At 41.5% G+C, this 18,343-nt stretch overlaps 1 protein-coding gene across 1 annotated transcript in view; it reads right to left on the reverse strand.

The window, feature by feature from the left end:
* The window catches only part of syn2b (synapsin IIb), a 147,263-nt gene that overhangs the window by 11,340 nt on the left and 117,580 nt on the right, over window positions 1–18,343 (reverse strand). Inside the window, exons 6-11 of the mRNA XM_033625947.2 lie at window positions 15,930–15,992; window positions 13,160–13,302; window positions 11,743–11,817; window positions 8,562–8,664; window positions 1,719–1,895; window positions 427–493 (exon numbers count right to left, since the gene is read on the reverse strand). Coding sequence (XP_033481838.2) covers window positions 427–493; window positions 1,719–1,895; window positions 8,562–8,664; window positions 11,743–11,817; window positions 13,160–13,302; window positions 15,930–15,992 — 628 coding nt within the window. The remainder of the gene's footprint in view (window positions 1–426; window positions 494–1,718; window positions 1,896–8,561; window positions 8,665–11,742; window positions 11,818–13,159; window positions 13,303–15,929; window positions 15,993–18,343) is intronic.

The raw sequence follows: 18,343 nt of genomic DNA on the forward strand, positions 1-18,343 counted from the left end.
TACAAATAATTTTCTTGCTTAGAATTAGATGAGGAGATTGATACCACTCTCATGTCTGAAGCCACAGCACAGCAGCTGGTTAGCTTAGCTTAGCTTATTTTAGCACAATAGAGGGGGAAACTACTAGCCTGGCTCTGTCCAAGGTAGCAAAGTACGTCCACCAGCACCTCTAATTAAAAGGTTATATCTTGGTTTCACTCTCTTTTTTAATTTAAATAAATTCTACGAGTTAACCAACATTAGAGAGCTTTCTCAGTGACTTTTGTTTCTCTAGTGGCAGTGCTTATTTCGACAGGGAAACTTTCACTGGATAGTTTATCTCAGAAAAATCCGTAAGCGCAAACTGTCCCACGACTGTTTCCTAGACATGCTTTGGCCCTACAGTGGCAGCACTTGTATTACAATGGAGAGCAGTGTTCAGACAACCTTGAGGCTGAGGGCGCTGGCCCGAGGTCCTGTTTGGATCTGCCAGTCCTTCCTTAAGAGCAGCACTCTGGGAGAGAGTGAGGGGGCGGGAGACAGACAGAAAGAAAGAAAAACAAAGTGGGAGAGAGTGGGAAAGAAAGGCAAACATGGTTAAGCGGGTTTTGGTAAAGAATGTGCAGTGAACTCTAAAGGGCTACAACAAAGTGATTTTCCTGCAGACATTAATCTCTTGGATTTCTGTCCTTACACTCAAGAGGAGAACAGAGATAAATGTTGTATGAGCATGTGTCACTGTAGCTGTTTATTCTGGGTCGTACATTACAAATACATGGGTTTAGTTGGCATTGTCTTCACTGGTCCATAGCACAGTTGATGTCTAGTGTCGAGGCTGGCACCAGCCACCCTTTCACATATGTTTTGACTTTGTCCAAAACTAAATAGCTTCTGGCAAACATTTTTTAAAACCTTTTTCGATGCTTTGGAAGTACCCAAAGAACCCTCTGCTACAACTGCAGTATTTGGAGCTCCACAAGATGTAGAGCTTAGTCGTCAGGTAAAAAATGTGATCGCTTTTGCAACTCTTGTAGCAAAATGACTTATACTGCTTAAGTGGAAGGAGACATTACCTCCAGAGTTTAAGAAATGAATTAAAGACCTTATGCACCATTTGCCATTCTACAAGAGGTTGTGCTCAGAAAATGTATGCTATTAAGCAACCTTTTTAACCTATAAAGAAAAAATGGACACCACTGATATTGTCTTGTAATACTGACCCCATGTTATATATAGTTTACTCATTTATTATTATTTATTTTGGTAAGTTTTCCTTACTACTCATTTTTAATTAATTTATTTTTTATTTTCTTATTTTTATTTCTTATTTATTTTTTCTTCTTTTCTATTCATTATTTTTTATCTATTGCAGTCTATTGCACTTTTTAAATTTAATTTATTTTGTCTCATCTACCATTTTTGTCTCTTTTTTATGTAAAGGATTTCTTATTAATTTTCTTTTTTTGTCCATTTGAATTTGTTTATACGTAGTTGTAATTGTTTGTGCAATTGATTCTGTTTGATTGCTCAATAGTAAAGTGGGGATGGGGCTCTGTTGGAACAGAAACATGCATATGTGTGAGTGTGTGTGTGTGTGTGTGTGTGTGTGTGGGGGGGGGGGGGGTATTATTGTATCTTCCAGCATTTTGTATGACCTTAAATACCAAAAAAAAGACCTTAATCTTATACTTAATCTAATAATTAAAAAACGAATTCACAGGTTTCATATCAGACTCTACCTGTTGGGGCTGCACAGTAGTTGGCTTCTGTCCTTGAGGGGAGCGAGCAGGTGAACGTGAAGCACTGGATGACCTGGTAGCCAGTGCTTGATTCATCTTAGCCAACACCACCTCAGAAATGAGCTGGCGGTCCTCGGCCTGGTGATCACCAATCAGCTGCATAGATGAACCCACAACCTGGACAAAGAGGGCACAGACAGCATCTCAGAAAAATGTGGGCCTTTTTTATTGAAAAGGTTACATGACTGAAATGTTTCTGACCCAGACGGGATAATAAAGTCAGGACAGACAAATAAAGGAGGTCGACACAGTGGTCAACATTTTATGTGTGGTAATAGCTCCTGGCGTCTTTATAAGACTGTTATGTCTTCTCCCAGATAGAAAATTTGTGTCAAATTTGATTAGAGTTTATGTTTTTATGGTCAGTGTGGTTTTACTTTATATTGTAGGCTTTTTATGAATACTGTCAAAGGTTTTGTTCTTACATATATGCATATGTTAAAAGGATAAATTGGATTTTTTTAAGTGTGGCTGTATAATTCATAGTCAGTGTACTACCTACAGAGGACAGCAACAACACACCCCAGTTTGGAGAAACAGGCAAGAGCACAGCCACCGAGGCACAGTGATATACTGCTGTGGATGAGGCAACAGCAAAACGTATTTTAGCCACTTAAAAAAATCAATATCATTTTAATTGTACACTTTCCTGATATCAGACAAATTCCCACCTTGTTATACTTAATTTTTTATCCCCAGTCTGTCATTGCATCCACTCTAACTGATTTCTGTTGGGGAGGGGGATTTGATTTTGTCTAACCAAACAATAGAGACCAACGCATCCACCTGAATCTAATGTCAAGTCTACACTGATGCATAGCCGTGCCAATGCATCTGTTTTGCCAGGGTTTTTGGTGCGGAGTGGAGCAGAGTCAAAACAAACTACGACTTTGGGCGATATTGCGAAGACATGTCCATTTAGAACAACCTCGATAGCAGCCTCTATCTTGTCTACAGTGCTCACCATTGCCATTACTTCTCACTGGTTCTGGTGCCCCGCTTGACAACAGTATTAGTTCTGCCTGTGGCGTCAATTGGCTAATCGTTAATCCCCCTGCAGTGCTGATTGGTTGGTTTCTATTCAAACTGAGAAACCACTTTTTCAAGTCACAATGCCATTCACTATATTAAATGTATTCAGGCAGCAGTTTCTGATGGGGAAATGACACCATTTTATCCATCTATGCTCTCATCGAAGTCACCAGACTCCATTGACAGAAAACAACAATTTTACCTCGCAGAACACGAGAGCTGCTGATCTACCGCTGTCTCAAGATAGTTAGTTTGTGTTACTGTCTGACTGTCACAGCTCAAGCTTCTTAGGTTATGTTTTTTTTTATGTTTCCTGATTTACTTTGAAACACATCTCCTCTCGTTTCAGATCACTTCACTTCCTGTCCCTGTGTGTTTTAACTCCATTTTCATGACTTCACCTGTGTCTGATTGTCTGTCCTGCCTTGATTAGCCTCACTTGTGTCTCGTTATCCTTCCCCTCACCAGAGTATTTAGTGTATGTCTTGTTTTCTCTCAGTGCCAATTTGTCTCAGTGTTCCAGCCTTTTGTTCCCCAGTGTCCTTTTCTTGTTGTTTTGAATTTAGCTTGTTTATTGACTCTGCCTCTGCCCCACTCCTATTGGATTTGTTTTGCCCCACTGATAGACCTCCTGTGCACTGAATCTACCTTTTGATCAGTAAAGACAGAGTTATTTTACCCAAACTGTCTCCAGAGTCATGTAAGTCAACTCTCACCTGGTACACCTTTTGGTCAATCCAAACCAACCCCTTAAAAGACCCAAGTCACACAATAACACAAGCAAACTCATCGATCAAGGCGGCCGTAGACAAACAACTCTTGTGTTCTGCAAGGTTAAATTACGGTTTTGTCAAAGGAGTCTGGTGGCTTTGGAAAGAGCATAGATAATGTCTTCAGTTCACCATTGGAAGGGCTTTCTGATGGTAAGGTAAAGCAGTGGAAATATTCTTAATATAGCGTACACTTAAGATAATAGATTTGTTGAGGTGGCTAAAATATGTTTTGCTGCTGCCCCCATCCACAGCAGTACATTGCTTTGCTTCCCTGGTGGTACTCCTGCCTGCTTCTCCAAGCCAACCACCATCTACTGTAGATAATACACTGGCAATGCACAAGTACCTAAAAAGAATTTAAAAAATCAGAACTATCCCTTTAATATGTGAAACACATGGTAATTTATTATGGCATATGATATAGTCATCATCATTATTTTCAGTAACCCAGATGTTTTATCATTGTGGCGGTCAGTCTGCTGCTAAATAAAACTGCAGATACTATGTCAACATCCATGTAAACGGATCTCCACTCAGCAATTTCACTGCATCATTATAAAAACCAAAGCACTTTTCCAGCTGAGATGACTCACGGGGAGACATGTTTTTCACATCTTTCCCACTTTAGTATCTAATCTACCTTCCACTTAACTACTGAATATTTCATTCTGACAGTCCGCCTACTTCAAAGTGTAAGTGGGATGTTTAGAAACATTACTTGGATACCGCAGTGACCGGGTGTGGGTGTCATTGTGGCTCCTGTATCACCTCCCTCCTCAGCGTCTGACTGTCTCACTGGGATTTGTAATCATAACTGCCCAAACTTTGTCATGCCTCACTTCTCCGCTCAATGTCTTCATAGAGTTTCCTGCTCCTGACAGTTGTCTGTTCTCCTCCGCCACCTGTCTCACCTGTTTACTCTATATAAACATGTCTCCAGCACCATTGGATTTGTTTGTTTTGAATGTAAGCCAAAGACCAACTGTAATCTTGTTTATTGACTTTCAGACATAGAAACTGTCTTTAACAATATGTGCAGCATCACTGTCTATATTGTGGTCCAGTCAGTCATCGCCAGCTGCCAGAATTTTGGCAAAAATTGATGCTGCTTCTTCCACTGAGGGGGCTGCGTTGACCCGCACCATTGAGTGGCTCTGTACTTACTGCCAAAATGCATCCAGATAGAAGCAGCTCTCTCTATAGCACTCCATCTTGTGTCCTACAAACCCTGGCTTGTAAAGTTGCTCCCTGAGCTGGCAGAAATCTTGGACACTTAACAGCCCAATCCTGTGGCCAAATTAGTCCCTGCTGCAGATCCTGAGTCTCCAAATTCTTCTCAAGTGTCTTTCTGTTCCTGCTTGGTTACTTCCAGAGCTTCCCAGCAGCTCAGTGGCCTACCAGCTCAGTGGCCTTGTGGTAGAGTGTCCGCCCTGAGACTGGGAGGTCGTGGGTTCGATCCCCGGCCAGGTCATACCAAAGACTATAAAAATGGCACCCATTGCCTCCCTGCTTGGCACTCAGCATCAGGGGTTGGAATTGGGGGGTTAGATCACCACATGATTCCCGAGCGTGGCACCGCTGCTGCTCACCGCTCCCTCAGGGGATGGGTCAAATGCGGAGAACAAATTTCACACATTCAGGTGTGTGACAATCAGTGGAACTTTACCTTACCCTTTTGACAAGCTCGCTGCTAACCTTCTACCTGCTTCGCTGCCTTCTTTGGATAGCGGCTGCCCTCTCAGCCTCTGCAGTCTTGTTCCCTGCTGCCTCTGTGAAGAACCACCCTGAGTCCAAGCAAGGATCAATTGCAGGCTGTTCACATTTTGGGAATGAAATCAACTCCAGCCTCCTGAGTGCAAGTGTATTTCCACTGGCTCCCAGGGGTCATTCTCTGGTCACTCCACTGCCCATCGCTTTAATGCCTCGATGGCCCAGCACTCCAGAGACTCCACTGTCACCCACCCCAGCAGTCATCCAGTCGACCAGGAATCATCTTTCCTTTAAGTTCAGAGACTCTGCTCCTCTGTCAGTCTCTGTTTTTTCTGATCCTATCTCTCTATTTCAGCTTTAACTTGAACCTATCTCTCTGTCTGAACCTGAGCCTGTTTCAATCCAATCCTGAGCCTGTCTTTCTGTAACCCTTTTACCACTAAATTAGCACTGGTTCTTGAACTGGTTTCGTAAAGGATTATTGGAACCTTGGTGCTATCTAACAAACCAGCCTATGTTTCCACATCTATGAGTGAAACCACTGTAATGGATGTATCATCAAGGGAGAGTGTTGCAGAATGCACAGTGGAAGTAAACAGCAATAAACTGCTGCTCTCCCTGCCTTAGGCTGTCCATGTAGGTGCATGGAAGGGCAGGGAGGTTTGTTCTCTCTGCCTCAGACTTTCCTCATTTTTGCACGTGGAAGGGCAGACAGGTGTGCTCTCTCTGCCTTAAGGCTTTCTACGTAGGCACGTGGAAAAGGCTTTCTGCGTAGGCACATGGAAAGGCAGAGAGGCCCAAGAACAGAGCCATACCGCCAAATATAATACTGCAAATGGAAATAAAGTTTTCTTTGACTTGAGTGTTCCTGACTGAACTGTCTTTCTGAGCCTGAGTCTGAACCTGTCTCTCTGTCAGAGAATGAGCCTCTCTCTGCAAGTATTTGTCTTTTGGTCTGAAGTTGTACCTGTCTCTCTGTCTCCGTTCTTCCACAGTCCTGCCCACCTGACCATTCCTGCTTGTTTATTTGTCTCGTTGGATCTCCTCCTCGCTACCGTCACTGCACACCAGCTCCATGTTATGAGCCTCGTTGGCCATCGCATGACCTGTCTCTTCAGATTTAACTCTACCAGCTGTGTCACAGTGCATTTGGGTGCTGCTTTTAAGCCAGACCCATAATAGGTGGGTAGAGGTGACCCCATTTAGCAGTGACATATCCTTAATCAACATCACCATATGCTGGACGGATGAGACGCCTGCCAATTTCACGATAAACCACAATAAAATTCCAGACGGTTAGTGTTACTGTTCGAAATTTAAACTATCATTAAAGGCATGTTTAATTACTATGCTTTGAAAAACTCACAGTAAAAACTGTCCAACATCAACCAAAGTTAGCACTGGTCTTCCAGTCACAGGTGCGTCATGCAACGTGCATTTGTTTTGCCAGTCACTTGTTTACAGAGTGGGCGCGCAGCAGGCAAACCCAATGATGAGACACTCAAGCCAACATTTTAATGACAGGCTATCTTTAATGTTACATTTGATATGTTTTCATATGTCCACATAAATTATTGGCTATGCTATAATTCTAATTTTTTATGCAGTGCTGCTTATTTATTTGTTGTTTTTAATATAAAACTTGGTGAAATTAATTTAGTGTGCCTATCAGTACATTTTTAGCACATTTAAACAATACTGTGATAATACTGATAACTGTGATCATTTTGGTCTTTGTACTCGTTATGTTGCAAACTATATTTTCAGTGAAGATGATGGGAGCAGAGCATTTAATAATTTTCCACACTGAGACGTAACCACTTGACTTTTAGGAAACGTGTCATTACAGCGAAGCACATTCCTGCATTAATGTGTTATTCTCCACTATTGTGGCCATGACTGCAAGATTAAAGACTGTGATGCATGAAACCAGTACGCTAAGAAACAGAGTGAAAGACAAGAGGAGGGTATTGTAGCTGAATAGAACAAATTCTGCGACAGGTGGGCTACAGAGAATAGCCATACTTACCCATGAAATATCACCAGATGTTAGTTATCAAACTCATAATGTGTATTCAGGTTAGGTTCAATCAGTTTATTCCCAGCCAGACAATCTGAGGCCCCAGCAGTATGAATTAGGCCAGACATGCTAAATTTAAGACTCAAAGACCTTATTATTTTCTTATGAAACACAACTCCCACAGGCTGATGTCAACATGCCGGAAGTTTTCAAACAAAAGGTAGGAGTCAGTAAATATGTAAAGCAGCTGTAAAATAAGAGTTTGAGTTTTTGACTTTTTTGCTTTAGTGTAGGGTTTGGCGGGCCAGAACCGGTCCGCCAAAGGGTCCAATCCGGCCCACTAGATGATTTTTTTTCACTGCACTGTGTTCTATATATTTCTTGGTTTTTATTTTTCACTGACTGCTCAATGTGTTTCCTGTTGTTGTTTATCTTTGGTTGTATTTTTCTGTATAATGCTAGTTTAGCTCTTTTGTCTACTTTTCTTTCTACTTTTGTAATTGTCTGTTTTCATCCTTAAAGTTGAGGGGAGGTCTGTTTGTATAAACCTTGACCTCCCCTGACACATTTCTTTTTGTCTTTTTTACTATTTGGATTTTGTGCAGTTTAATATGCGTGCAAATAAAATGAAATAAATAAACCAGGGGTGGAACCAGATTTTGTAAAAACACTCAGGGCTTGGAGGGTCAGGGGGCCTGTTTCCCTGGGAGGGGATTGTTTCCTCGTTAACTGCAGTTATATGCACTATTTTTCAAGACATTTAAGATAATAGCATGAACATCATTTTGGAAAAACATGATAGTCGCTAAGGAAAAAAAATGTTCTAGTACAACCCATCATTCTGAAACCGTAACACAACAAATGTTGAGGATGACTCATTTTCACTTCTGCCACGTAAAAGAGGCAAAAATTGTCTGATGTTCCGATTTAAGTTACATAAGTAGGAATCTGTTGTAAACAGCATTACTAATCTTGAAACCTTTCTTTGTTATACTATGTTGGAGCAGAGTTCACAGAATTAATGTTCAGCTGACAAATCAGCTGCATTTAAATCATTATCTGGGCTGCTCTAAGTGTACATGTACATGTGGTCTTCAATACTCTGAAGTGAACATTAGGCCAACAAGAGAACATAGAATAATCACAAACAGCATATATTCAGGGCTTTTGAGAGAACATTGGGGCTGGAGCCCCAGAAGCCACACATCCCCACTCCCCCCCTGTTGTTGTGTATGTGTTTTTTCTCACCTCAGTAATGTAGTCATTACCATCCTTGCCACAGATGGCTTTGACGGCACAGATATCCAAACCTCCGAAGATCTCTGAGCAGGTATCAACCCACAGCTTAAACCTGTCACAAAGAGAAGCTGGATTAGGTCCAAAAAGAGTCATGATCTGTTTACAGAAAAATAAAAATTCTCACAGGGTTCCACTCCTGTATGTACAATAATTATTTTGTGTTGTTGCAAAGTTAGCAGTTGAGGTGGTTCATAAAATGTTGCAGGAATCTGACTGTTTTCTACAGAGCAGAGCTGAGGATGAAAACAGAACTTGTCCTGCCTTGCTGCATCTTACTTATCATAGTAAAAAAAAGGTTTTACTCTTCTACACAACTTTATCAATAAAACTGAATAATGTATCACTTCAGCACAGTAAGTCAGTGCAAATGTTGCTCTTCAGGGCATTTATCCCAGCAGTAAACCTGTTACAGAGCGTCTCTAGCTCGGGGCCATGTTGGCTGCAGCCCACAAAGGTGCTGTTGGCTGTGAAGAGCTCCATTGACTCGCTGTCCGGTTGTGTCTTCTCAGTACACATACGTAGGTGGGAACCAAGAGTAACATTAGCCTAACTGCCTCAACTCACCGTAAAACACACTTCATTCAAACTTCACAGAACAACAAAATAAAACTCAACAAAACCATCTTAGCTACTCCTATTATTCACCTAGGTAGTTCGTCCACTGTTCCAACAATCCCCACCTCTGATTTGTTCAAATTCAACCCGAGTCAGATAAAAAATATGCAGCATTTCTCTGCTGTTTCTGTTGGCTGTTTACTTGTCCTGTTACCCCAACACTTCACCATGTTTTTCAACACACATTCCACTAGTACACTGACCTTTGGTGGCATGTGATGTACATTACATACAATACATCCTAAATACAACATCTCCATATCCACCTTATTTTTCACGGAAACACGGAGGCAAAACTCTTGACCACTGTATAAATGGGAATCGCCTTGTTGTTTACCTTGTTGAGTTTAGCTATATATATATATATATATATATATATATCACATTTTACACGTCACTATATCACCGTTTAGACTAATCTGATGTTTGTAAAGTCTATAAACACAATGATCGAAAAAACGTTACTATTTCTGTGTGCACGTTTTGTTTGTAATTAATAACATGGTTATCGTACAAATAAAAGTTAGCTGGGCTAACCGTTAGCTGTTAGCCATTAGCGGTGTCTGTAACTCAATAACTCAATAAACGGTCCGTGAATTTTTTTTTTTCCAGCGGATGTCTTAGTTACAACATGATTGAGCTAACTGGAGTAGTTTCATGTCGTATCCGACAACAGGAGGCTTTTAACGGATGACGTCCTGATGTTAGCTTTGCTGCTAGTGTTAGCTGTCCCTGTCAGCTGCAGCCACTGATGCTTTCTAGACATCGTAATTTCCCAAAACTGAATAAATACCACACATAGCAACAGAAAAAAACGGATTTGCTAGCTCAATCATGTTGTAATGGCTGGATGGTTGATGCGTACATGCTGATTCGGGTGCTATCAGAGCCGATCCACGCATCACTATGGCTTAATGATCAGCTCAGTCAATTAAAACAACCCGTCCTGTGTTAGGAGTGTATGTCGCTGACAGAAAGAAAGAAAGAAAGAAAAGGGAAAAAAAGATAGAAAAGCAGCGTACACCTCACATATTTATTTCTCACAGTTGCGCACACATTTGGCTGGCATGCTGAAGTGCCGTCTGTGTGTCGAGAGTGCGAGCTGCAGCTTCAGCTGCTCAGGTGGAGAGGCTGTGTAGCCCGGTGTGTTTTTTCGCTGATTTGGTTCTGGAGGTTCTCTGCTGGTACACTGGAGACGGGGATCAACCAGTTTGTCTCACTCGTGATAGATTGTGCTTTTTTGGTTCATAGTTTTTGATTGACATGCGATTTATTCGCGTTTAGAGGGAATAAATTTCTGTTATAACGGAAAGGTGGGCACAGTTATCTGTATAAAATACACAGACTAACTAACTAACTAACTGATTGACTAACATAAACAACTGAAAATTGAAAAAAATTAGCTTGCACCGTTAGCTCCGGTAAGGGAAAGCATGAGGGAAAGCGGCTGACCGGAAGTCATGCACAAAAAAATGGAAGTTGATCACTATTTACTTCTGTATTTGAAAATAAGGTGGATAAGTTTCATAGAAGGACGAACGTATTGAATGTATTTTTTATGGGATTTCTGAATACCCTGGCATAACGTGATCCCACCCAAGCCTGGTACACATTATGATTATGATATGAGAGAAGAATAATAGTGTAATGAAGTATAATGCAGTGTACACAGTGTACAGTATGTGTATATGGGTAGATTTATAATATATAGGTGCATGGTGATTCAATGAACATAGAGGCGATGGCAGCATCAGTGCGAGCCCTGTGCAAGTCAGTGTGTGGGAGTGCTCAGTGCATGGTGGTAAGGTAATTTGATGATTGACAAGACTGACTTTGATGAGTAAAGGGATTAATTCCATATTCTGTTGGGGGTTGTGTAAGCAGCAGTGTTTGGAGAGCTCAAATATTATCAAGTATAGCTAAAATCTGTTTGTAGAATCAGACAAATAACTACTGAACTACCGTTTTATATACTTAAGGTTAGCATTTATTAATTAATTCAGAGCTATTCTTTAGTGGTGCTCCATATGGGTGATATCTCCTATATCTGACAACAGACCTTTTTCACAGCTGTCCTTCTGGCTTGTCATAGAAGAGGAAACAAGGCTGTAGCTTAACATTAATGGCGGCTCTGATCCATTTTGGTATCTCTGTAAGCCATGTCAGTGAGCCCAGCATGCCATGCATTATTAATGTTATAAATTATACCCGTGCTTTTCCTGCCGTAAAAGGTCAAAACACACACTTTGGAAAAGGTCTATATTCCAGATTACAGCCACGAGCAGAACAGCTCGATGTGAAAACTAGATCATCATCCTCAGCCAAAGGAGAAAATAAATGCACTGTGCAGCATCAGTCCTCTACCAACATCAACTGATTTATCAAACATCTGTGTGTTTGACCATGTGAACTGGTTTCAGCTCGATGAATCTGCTGCGTGAGAGCATTGTGACTAACTGTGACATGTGCGGCACAGGGGCAGCCGCAGCAGCACTAATGTAGAAGCGGTGCTCACTTGTCAGTCATGGCTACTTGTTCCAACATGGCAGATCCAGTGTTGCTCTTCCAATTACCAGAGATGGATGTTCGCCTGGAAAAGAAGAGGAAACTGTGTGTTAAATCATAACAGATACCAAACTTCACTTGTAGGAACTGTAAATACAGGCGAGAGGGAGTCAGACAGCCTTGTAGCAGGAGGGATATTTTCAGCACTAGCTGTAGGTAAAAAGCCAGCGTATGCAGCTGAACATTATCAGGCTGATTAGTGTCCTGATAAATTGGCTAGTTACCACAGGCTTTGTTTCATAGTGGATGCTCAGGTGTACACACAACAAATAACTAAAGATCTGGAACCATAAAATATCCTGTCCAATTAATTAATTTCATTCAGTTAAAGGGATACTCTGGATTCTTGAACTGGGGTTTTATGAGATTCTTAATCTTATTACTGCTGTGGACAGGAGCAGCAGCAAAACAAATTTTAGTCACCAAAAATAAAAAAATCTCCATTGACAAAAACAGTAATTCTACCTTTCTAACATGGCAGCTGCTGCCCTACCATTGCCTCAGATGTTTAGTTTGTTTAAGTTACTGTGTGACTTTGGTGTTTTAAAGGGTTAGTTTGGATTCACCAAAGTTGCACATAATGGATGCTTTAAAAGTCTTTGTATGATGAAACAGAACCACTTCAGCTGCTGAACTTTTTTTCATTCATTCATGTTGTTTCCTGTTTTACTTTGAAACTCACATCTCCTCTTGTTTCAGATCACTTCACTTCCTGTCCCTGTGTGTTTTCTCTCCCTTTTGATGACTTCACCTGTGTCTGATTGTCTGTCCCACCTTGATTAGCCTCACCTGTGTCTCGTTATCCTTCCCCTTACCAGAGTGTGTGTGTCTTGTTTTCTCTCACTCCAGCCTTTTGTTTCCCTACGTCCTTTACTTGTTTTTTGTTTTTGTTTTTTTAATTTAGCCTGTTGATTGACTCTGCCTCTGCCTCATCCCTATTGGATTTGCCTCCACTGATAGTTCTTCTGTTACTGTTATTTTACCCGAACTGTCTCCAGAGTCATGTATTTGAGTCAATCAATTTTTGTGTTATTGTTAATGATACAAAAGTTAACAAGCAATATAATTTAAATTTATGGCTTAATCTGCTTTATGGTAGTACCAGCCCGCTGAAGACCTGAGATATGTAGCAATGTTTAAAAAAACACAGTCACATTAAAGGGTTAAATGACAGCTTTACATTTCACTTTGCTACGTTTACACTCTATTATACGTATGTCACTGTCTCCTGTCTACTGATGTACTTGTCCTGAGCCCAAAATACAATGTGTTACAAACACATGTTGTGCAGCACACACATGACCACACACACTATATAAAAGAAAACTCTTCCCCGAACCCAATGAATAAATAAGAAAAAAATGCACATGTATGCTTTGTAGTCGGCGCCAATCTTCTGGACCCTGATGTCGTACTTGGCATCTACAAATGGCTCTGTGGTGCAGTAGGTCTGAGTGATGGCTACCACACTGGCAATGTCCTGGAAGTCACTCACGTTGTCCACTTTGACCTACAAAGGAATAACACACACATATACACAATTAATTTAAAGTAGGGCTGGGCTGTGTATTCATTTTCAATTATAAAGATATTGTTCATTTTATGTAAATGATCCTCAGCAGTGTTCTATTGTTGCATGATAAGTGTCCAAGCATAACACAACAGTGTTCTCACTTTTTTGTATTTGCAGGTTGCATAAACCTTTACAGTTTCTTTCTTTACTACAACTGTGGTTCAGTGTTTGATTTTTTACTGAGAGTTAGACGAAAAAGTTTATACCACTCTTACTGATACCACTTATACCACTCAGGGGCTGGATTGTCTCAGCATGGAGGTGGCTGAGCCAGCAGCTAGTTAGCAGTAGCTAGTACCAATTCTGACCTTCAACTTTGACTTGAGCACGGCATAACACAATAAACAGCTCTGACAATAAAAACAGTGCTGACAGAGCTAATATTTTTAATCTGGGGCTGGACTGGAGGGCGGGTGCTACGTGTCTGAAATGACCCCATCCTGTTATGAAATAGAAAATGAACTTGCTCTTGTATAGCACTCGTCTAGTCTTCTGATAACTCAAAGTGCTTTTACACTATGAGTCGTATTCACACATTATACACTGGTGGCCGAGGCTTCCATACAAGGTGCCACCTGCTATTCTGTTTTTTTTTAACAAGGTCACGCACCAATGGAACAGCCATCAAGAGCAATATGGGATTCAGTATCTTGCTTAAGGATACTTTGACATGCAGACTGGTCGATCTTCCTATTAGCTGCCTGTCAATATGGAGGACATGAAATGATGATGTTATGTTTCTTTGCACAAGCCCCAGTCAATGTCCTAGAGGTGACAATCCACTTCAATCAAAAAGCAAAGTGGAAACTATCTAATATAGCACTTATCATAAATGCCTCTATCTGAAACAGACAAAATGTTGTATTTCTGTGGAAGCTATTGTGTAGCACAGTCCAGGTGTGTTAGAGATGAGATGGTGAGATAAAGGAGAGTTACAGGCCGATAAGAGGTTAGGTTAGACAGAGCGTGTGGACAATCATACAATATCAGATTGGGCAGTCCGGGGGAATGATGTGCGAAGGATCGATGAGGAGTGCTGGAGAGAGGATAAACACTTCACTCTGATTTCACGCAGAAAATATTAACACAGTTGTCAATCAATACGAGCACAATGAGAGGAGAAACTACGGAGGGAGAGAGAATAAAAAAGGATGTGTTGCAGTTTGAAAGGAAGACAGGATAAAGAAAGACAGGTGACAGGAGTGGTGGTGTATGACAGAGAAAGCTTTATGCAGCACATATGATGTGGTTCCAGACGTGATGGTGCTCAGTGGAAACTGACTAACTCTTGGTGCACAGGGAGATTTCAAAGCACTTCACAATGGCATGTTGTCAAATGAGACACAGTCTAACAGGTGGGCTTCAGTCCACCGTACAGCTACTTCCTCTGCTTTACTAATACATGAATGTGTCTTCCAATCAAACAAGACTAAACAGTTTGACGCCAGGTCTGGATGCCAAGCAGTTATTGTTTTTTAAATAGAAACTTCGGGTTATTGGCTACTTCAAATCCATTGTCCATTCCCCAGTTACCCTTTAAGTCATTCTTATTCCTTCCGCAAGGGTCCTCAGATCAAAAGAATCAAGAGATTTTCAAAGAAAATAGTTTTTAAACAAGTATTATTCATACTAGTTTAAATAAAGAATTTGATTGTATTTCCTGATCTTTGCTGAGCAACAGTTTCGTGTGAAAGGAATTAATTGCCTGTCCCAAAGACAGGCCTGTTGATTTCAGTCATCTAAGCAAGTAACAGTCCAGGCTAGTAAGTTTTACAGTAATATCTGATATAAACCCAATACAAGACCAAATCAGCTGTTGTGAGAGTGTGTTGATGAGACAGAGACAGGTCTTGAACGAAGTTAATTCCTCTGGAAAATGCCATTTTAAAGTCAGAATGTTCGGAAGGGCTAGGGCTTGTTAAAAAAAAGGGCCCAATATTTACTTTGGTGCCAATGGGGTGAAAGAATCTTTTCATAACCTGTGCTCACGCTCAGATACAGGAAATGACCCCAAAGTGAGCTGTCTCCTTTCTGAACCATCTCTGATGTAACACATGCAGACCGTTCCCGAAGCAGATGTGCCATGGAATGTATTTTTCTACTGGCTACACCTGCAGAGCATGGGCGTGGGGTTGTTTGAGTCACGGGCAAAACAAGACCATGACCTTCATTTTGGGACCCTGTGGACTGTTTCTTTAGTTTTTGAACCAAGCACATCACTATAAAACAAACTTTTTCACACTTTGTGTATGAAGCTAAGTTAACATCTTCAGACTACAGTAGGCTGTGTAAAGGGAAACTTTGCTTATTTTTAACCAGCTCTGTATCATCATAGTGTGTGCACATGAACCATGTATAGCCTTCTTCCATGCAACCAGTGCTTGGAGCCTCCTGCTCATTTGTCAGTGGAGGTCTGCAACCGACATGAAACTTGGGAATTTGAAAAATGTTAACTGAGGGGCCTTAAATATTTGCTAATTAGCAAGAGGTGAAATCTTTCATGTGTTTAGATAAGCCATCACTTTAGCATTTTAACTTGGCCAAATCAAATGAATCAACATTACCTTTCCCATTCCAGAGTGGGCGTGCCCAATCTTCACCACTACTGGGAAACTCGGTGTTGTAATCTGAAAAACAACAGAATAATTAAAGGGTGAATGATGATGAACAATACAGAGTGACTACAGATATCAACACATTGGAAAGACCCTGAGGTGAAAAATGACAGAGTGTTCATGGCAACTGTCACCAGGCATAGATCTCTTCCGGTAAGTGGGCCTTTATGGTTATAGCACTGCAAAAATAGACAATCTCAACTAATCCCTGTTCCCTTAATGCTTTTGAGCAGTGTAGGTCTGCCAGGAAGTGATGGCACAGAAGTTATTGTGTCATATTTTGGTACATTTCATTAAACCAGGGGAAACCTGCAGCACTGGAGCTGCATGCGGCTCTTTAGCCCCTCTCTAGTGGCTCTGTCTGGCTTTGACTAAAACATCATATGGAAGTGTCACTGTTGCAGGCCTCCAGTGATTCTTACATTTTCTAATTGTAAAAATCCGTTCGCACACATTTTTACATCCTTTTTTTTTCTAACATGTGACCCCAGAGCAGCTCCACACAAATCCAGCAGACACGGAGTTGCATTAGCATGAATTTGACGGAGATATTTGGCTCTTAAGCCACAAATTCTCCATTATGCTCACTAGCTATTTGCTAACTCATTCTGAGTAACTAAACTCGCTCCATAGTGAGTTTAGTTTTTTGCTCAAAACAGCTGCCTGCTGCTGCTCAAAGCTATGCTATGAGAGCAGAAAGAGTGTACCAGAGCAGTAAAGTTGAGGGCCATAAAACCAAAACAATGAGCTGAAAGCTGCTAAAGCACTCTGTAGAATGAAGGTAACCTCAAGACTTGAATAATAATTTTGGGTTCATTGCAACCAAAGACTGTGTAATAAAGATGGACAACATGACAGCTTCCCAGAAGTGAAGCCAAATCATCTAGATCACCCCCTGGTGGTTGGCTGCAGTATAGATCATAAACCCCTCCCCCTCCTCATTAGATAGATAGATAGTACTTTTATACTTTATTGATCCCAAACTGGGAAATTCTTAGTGGAGGGGACATGAGCCAAATCTAAAAAAATCTTTCTCAAAAATGGTGTCTGTCATTTCAGATAAATCTTGTTTAAGTGTTCATTATTTCTGATAAGTTTGGTTTAAACTAGTTTTTTGATGCTATAAAAAAGGGGTTTGACCTCATGATTGACACCTATATGTGCTATTCCGTGTGCTTGCAATCAATAGCGCTGCTCATGATTAATCAGACATGTGTATGGGCAGGACATCAATACAGCAGAGATCACTACTTCGCAGACTTAAGCCCTTTTTACACAGCGATCACGCTACAGGGCTCCTACCAAGACCATTAATTATGCTAGCTTTTCTTTTTTACACAGAACAAAATGACAGCATCATCATGCCGCTCAGGTGTTGTAATTTTAGATAGCATATCTGCTACCCAGAGGCTAAAAAGATGTGATAGGTGTGCCAAACATGACATACAGTATAACACAACGCCATTCCTATTATGTGGCAGCTGATCTCATCTTCTGCTCTGAGGGTAAGGCGCTCCCAGACCTCATTGTTTTCCCAATTTGTGGCCATTTTTGGCTGTTCCTCTTCATTGAGTTAGCTGCTAACTGTTATTTGCTGCTCTCTAAATCTCCCAGAGGTGGGTTGCACATAGGGATGGGAATCGAGAACCGGTTCCTGTTAAGAACCGGTTCCAACTGGTTCAATTCATCGACATCATTAGCCTTTATGCTTAACGATTCCCTTATCGATTCTTTTCATTACGCCGAATCTATGCTCGTCAGTCAGCAGCACGTTCAACAACAAAGAAGACGTAATGGCGGAGAGAGAGAAGCGGTCAAAGCTGTGGCTTCACTTCACGCTGTTAACAGCCTCCCTGAAGCTGCTAGCCCACTGTGGAGCCTCACGCATCCCCGCTCCAGGTACACGGCGGCAGGACGCTGTTGTTGTTAGCCTCACTGGAGCCGCTAGCTCGCTGTGGAACTTTGGTGCATCCCCGCTCCAGGTAGACGGCGGCAGGACGCTGTTCCCTGAAGCTGCTAGCCCGCTGTGGAGCCTCGCGCATCCCCGCTCCAGGTACATGGCGGCAGGACGCTGTTGTTGTTAGCCTCACTGGAGCTGCTAGCCCACTGTGGAGCCTCGGCACGTCCCGGCTCCTGTTGTCGGATTTCATGGGAACACCAAGGATGGTAAGATGAGGGCAGTTGAGTTGATTTGCACACCATTTGTTGTTATAATATGCTGGGCTAGTTGCCTTAGCTGCCTCACCTGAGTTAGCTGCACTAGCTGTGTGGTGTTGACACACTCAGGCTGTGGGCCGGGGTTTATCTCTAGATCACCAGCTAGGAGTAACATTAATGACAACTCATTGTGGCTGTTGTTGTGA

This window comes from Epinephelus lanceolatus, chromosome 1 (genome assembly GCF_041903045.1).
Source record: "Epinephelus lanceolatus isolate andai-2023 chromosome 1, ASM4190304v1, whole genome shotgun sequence".
Lineage (NCBI taxonomy): Eukaryota > Metazoa > Chordata > Actinopteri > Perciformes > Serranidae > Epinephelus > Epinephelus lanceolatus.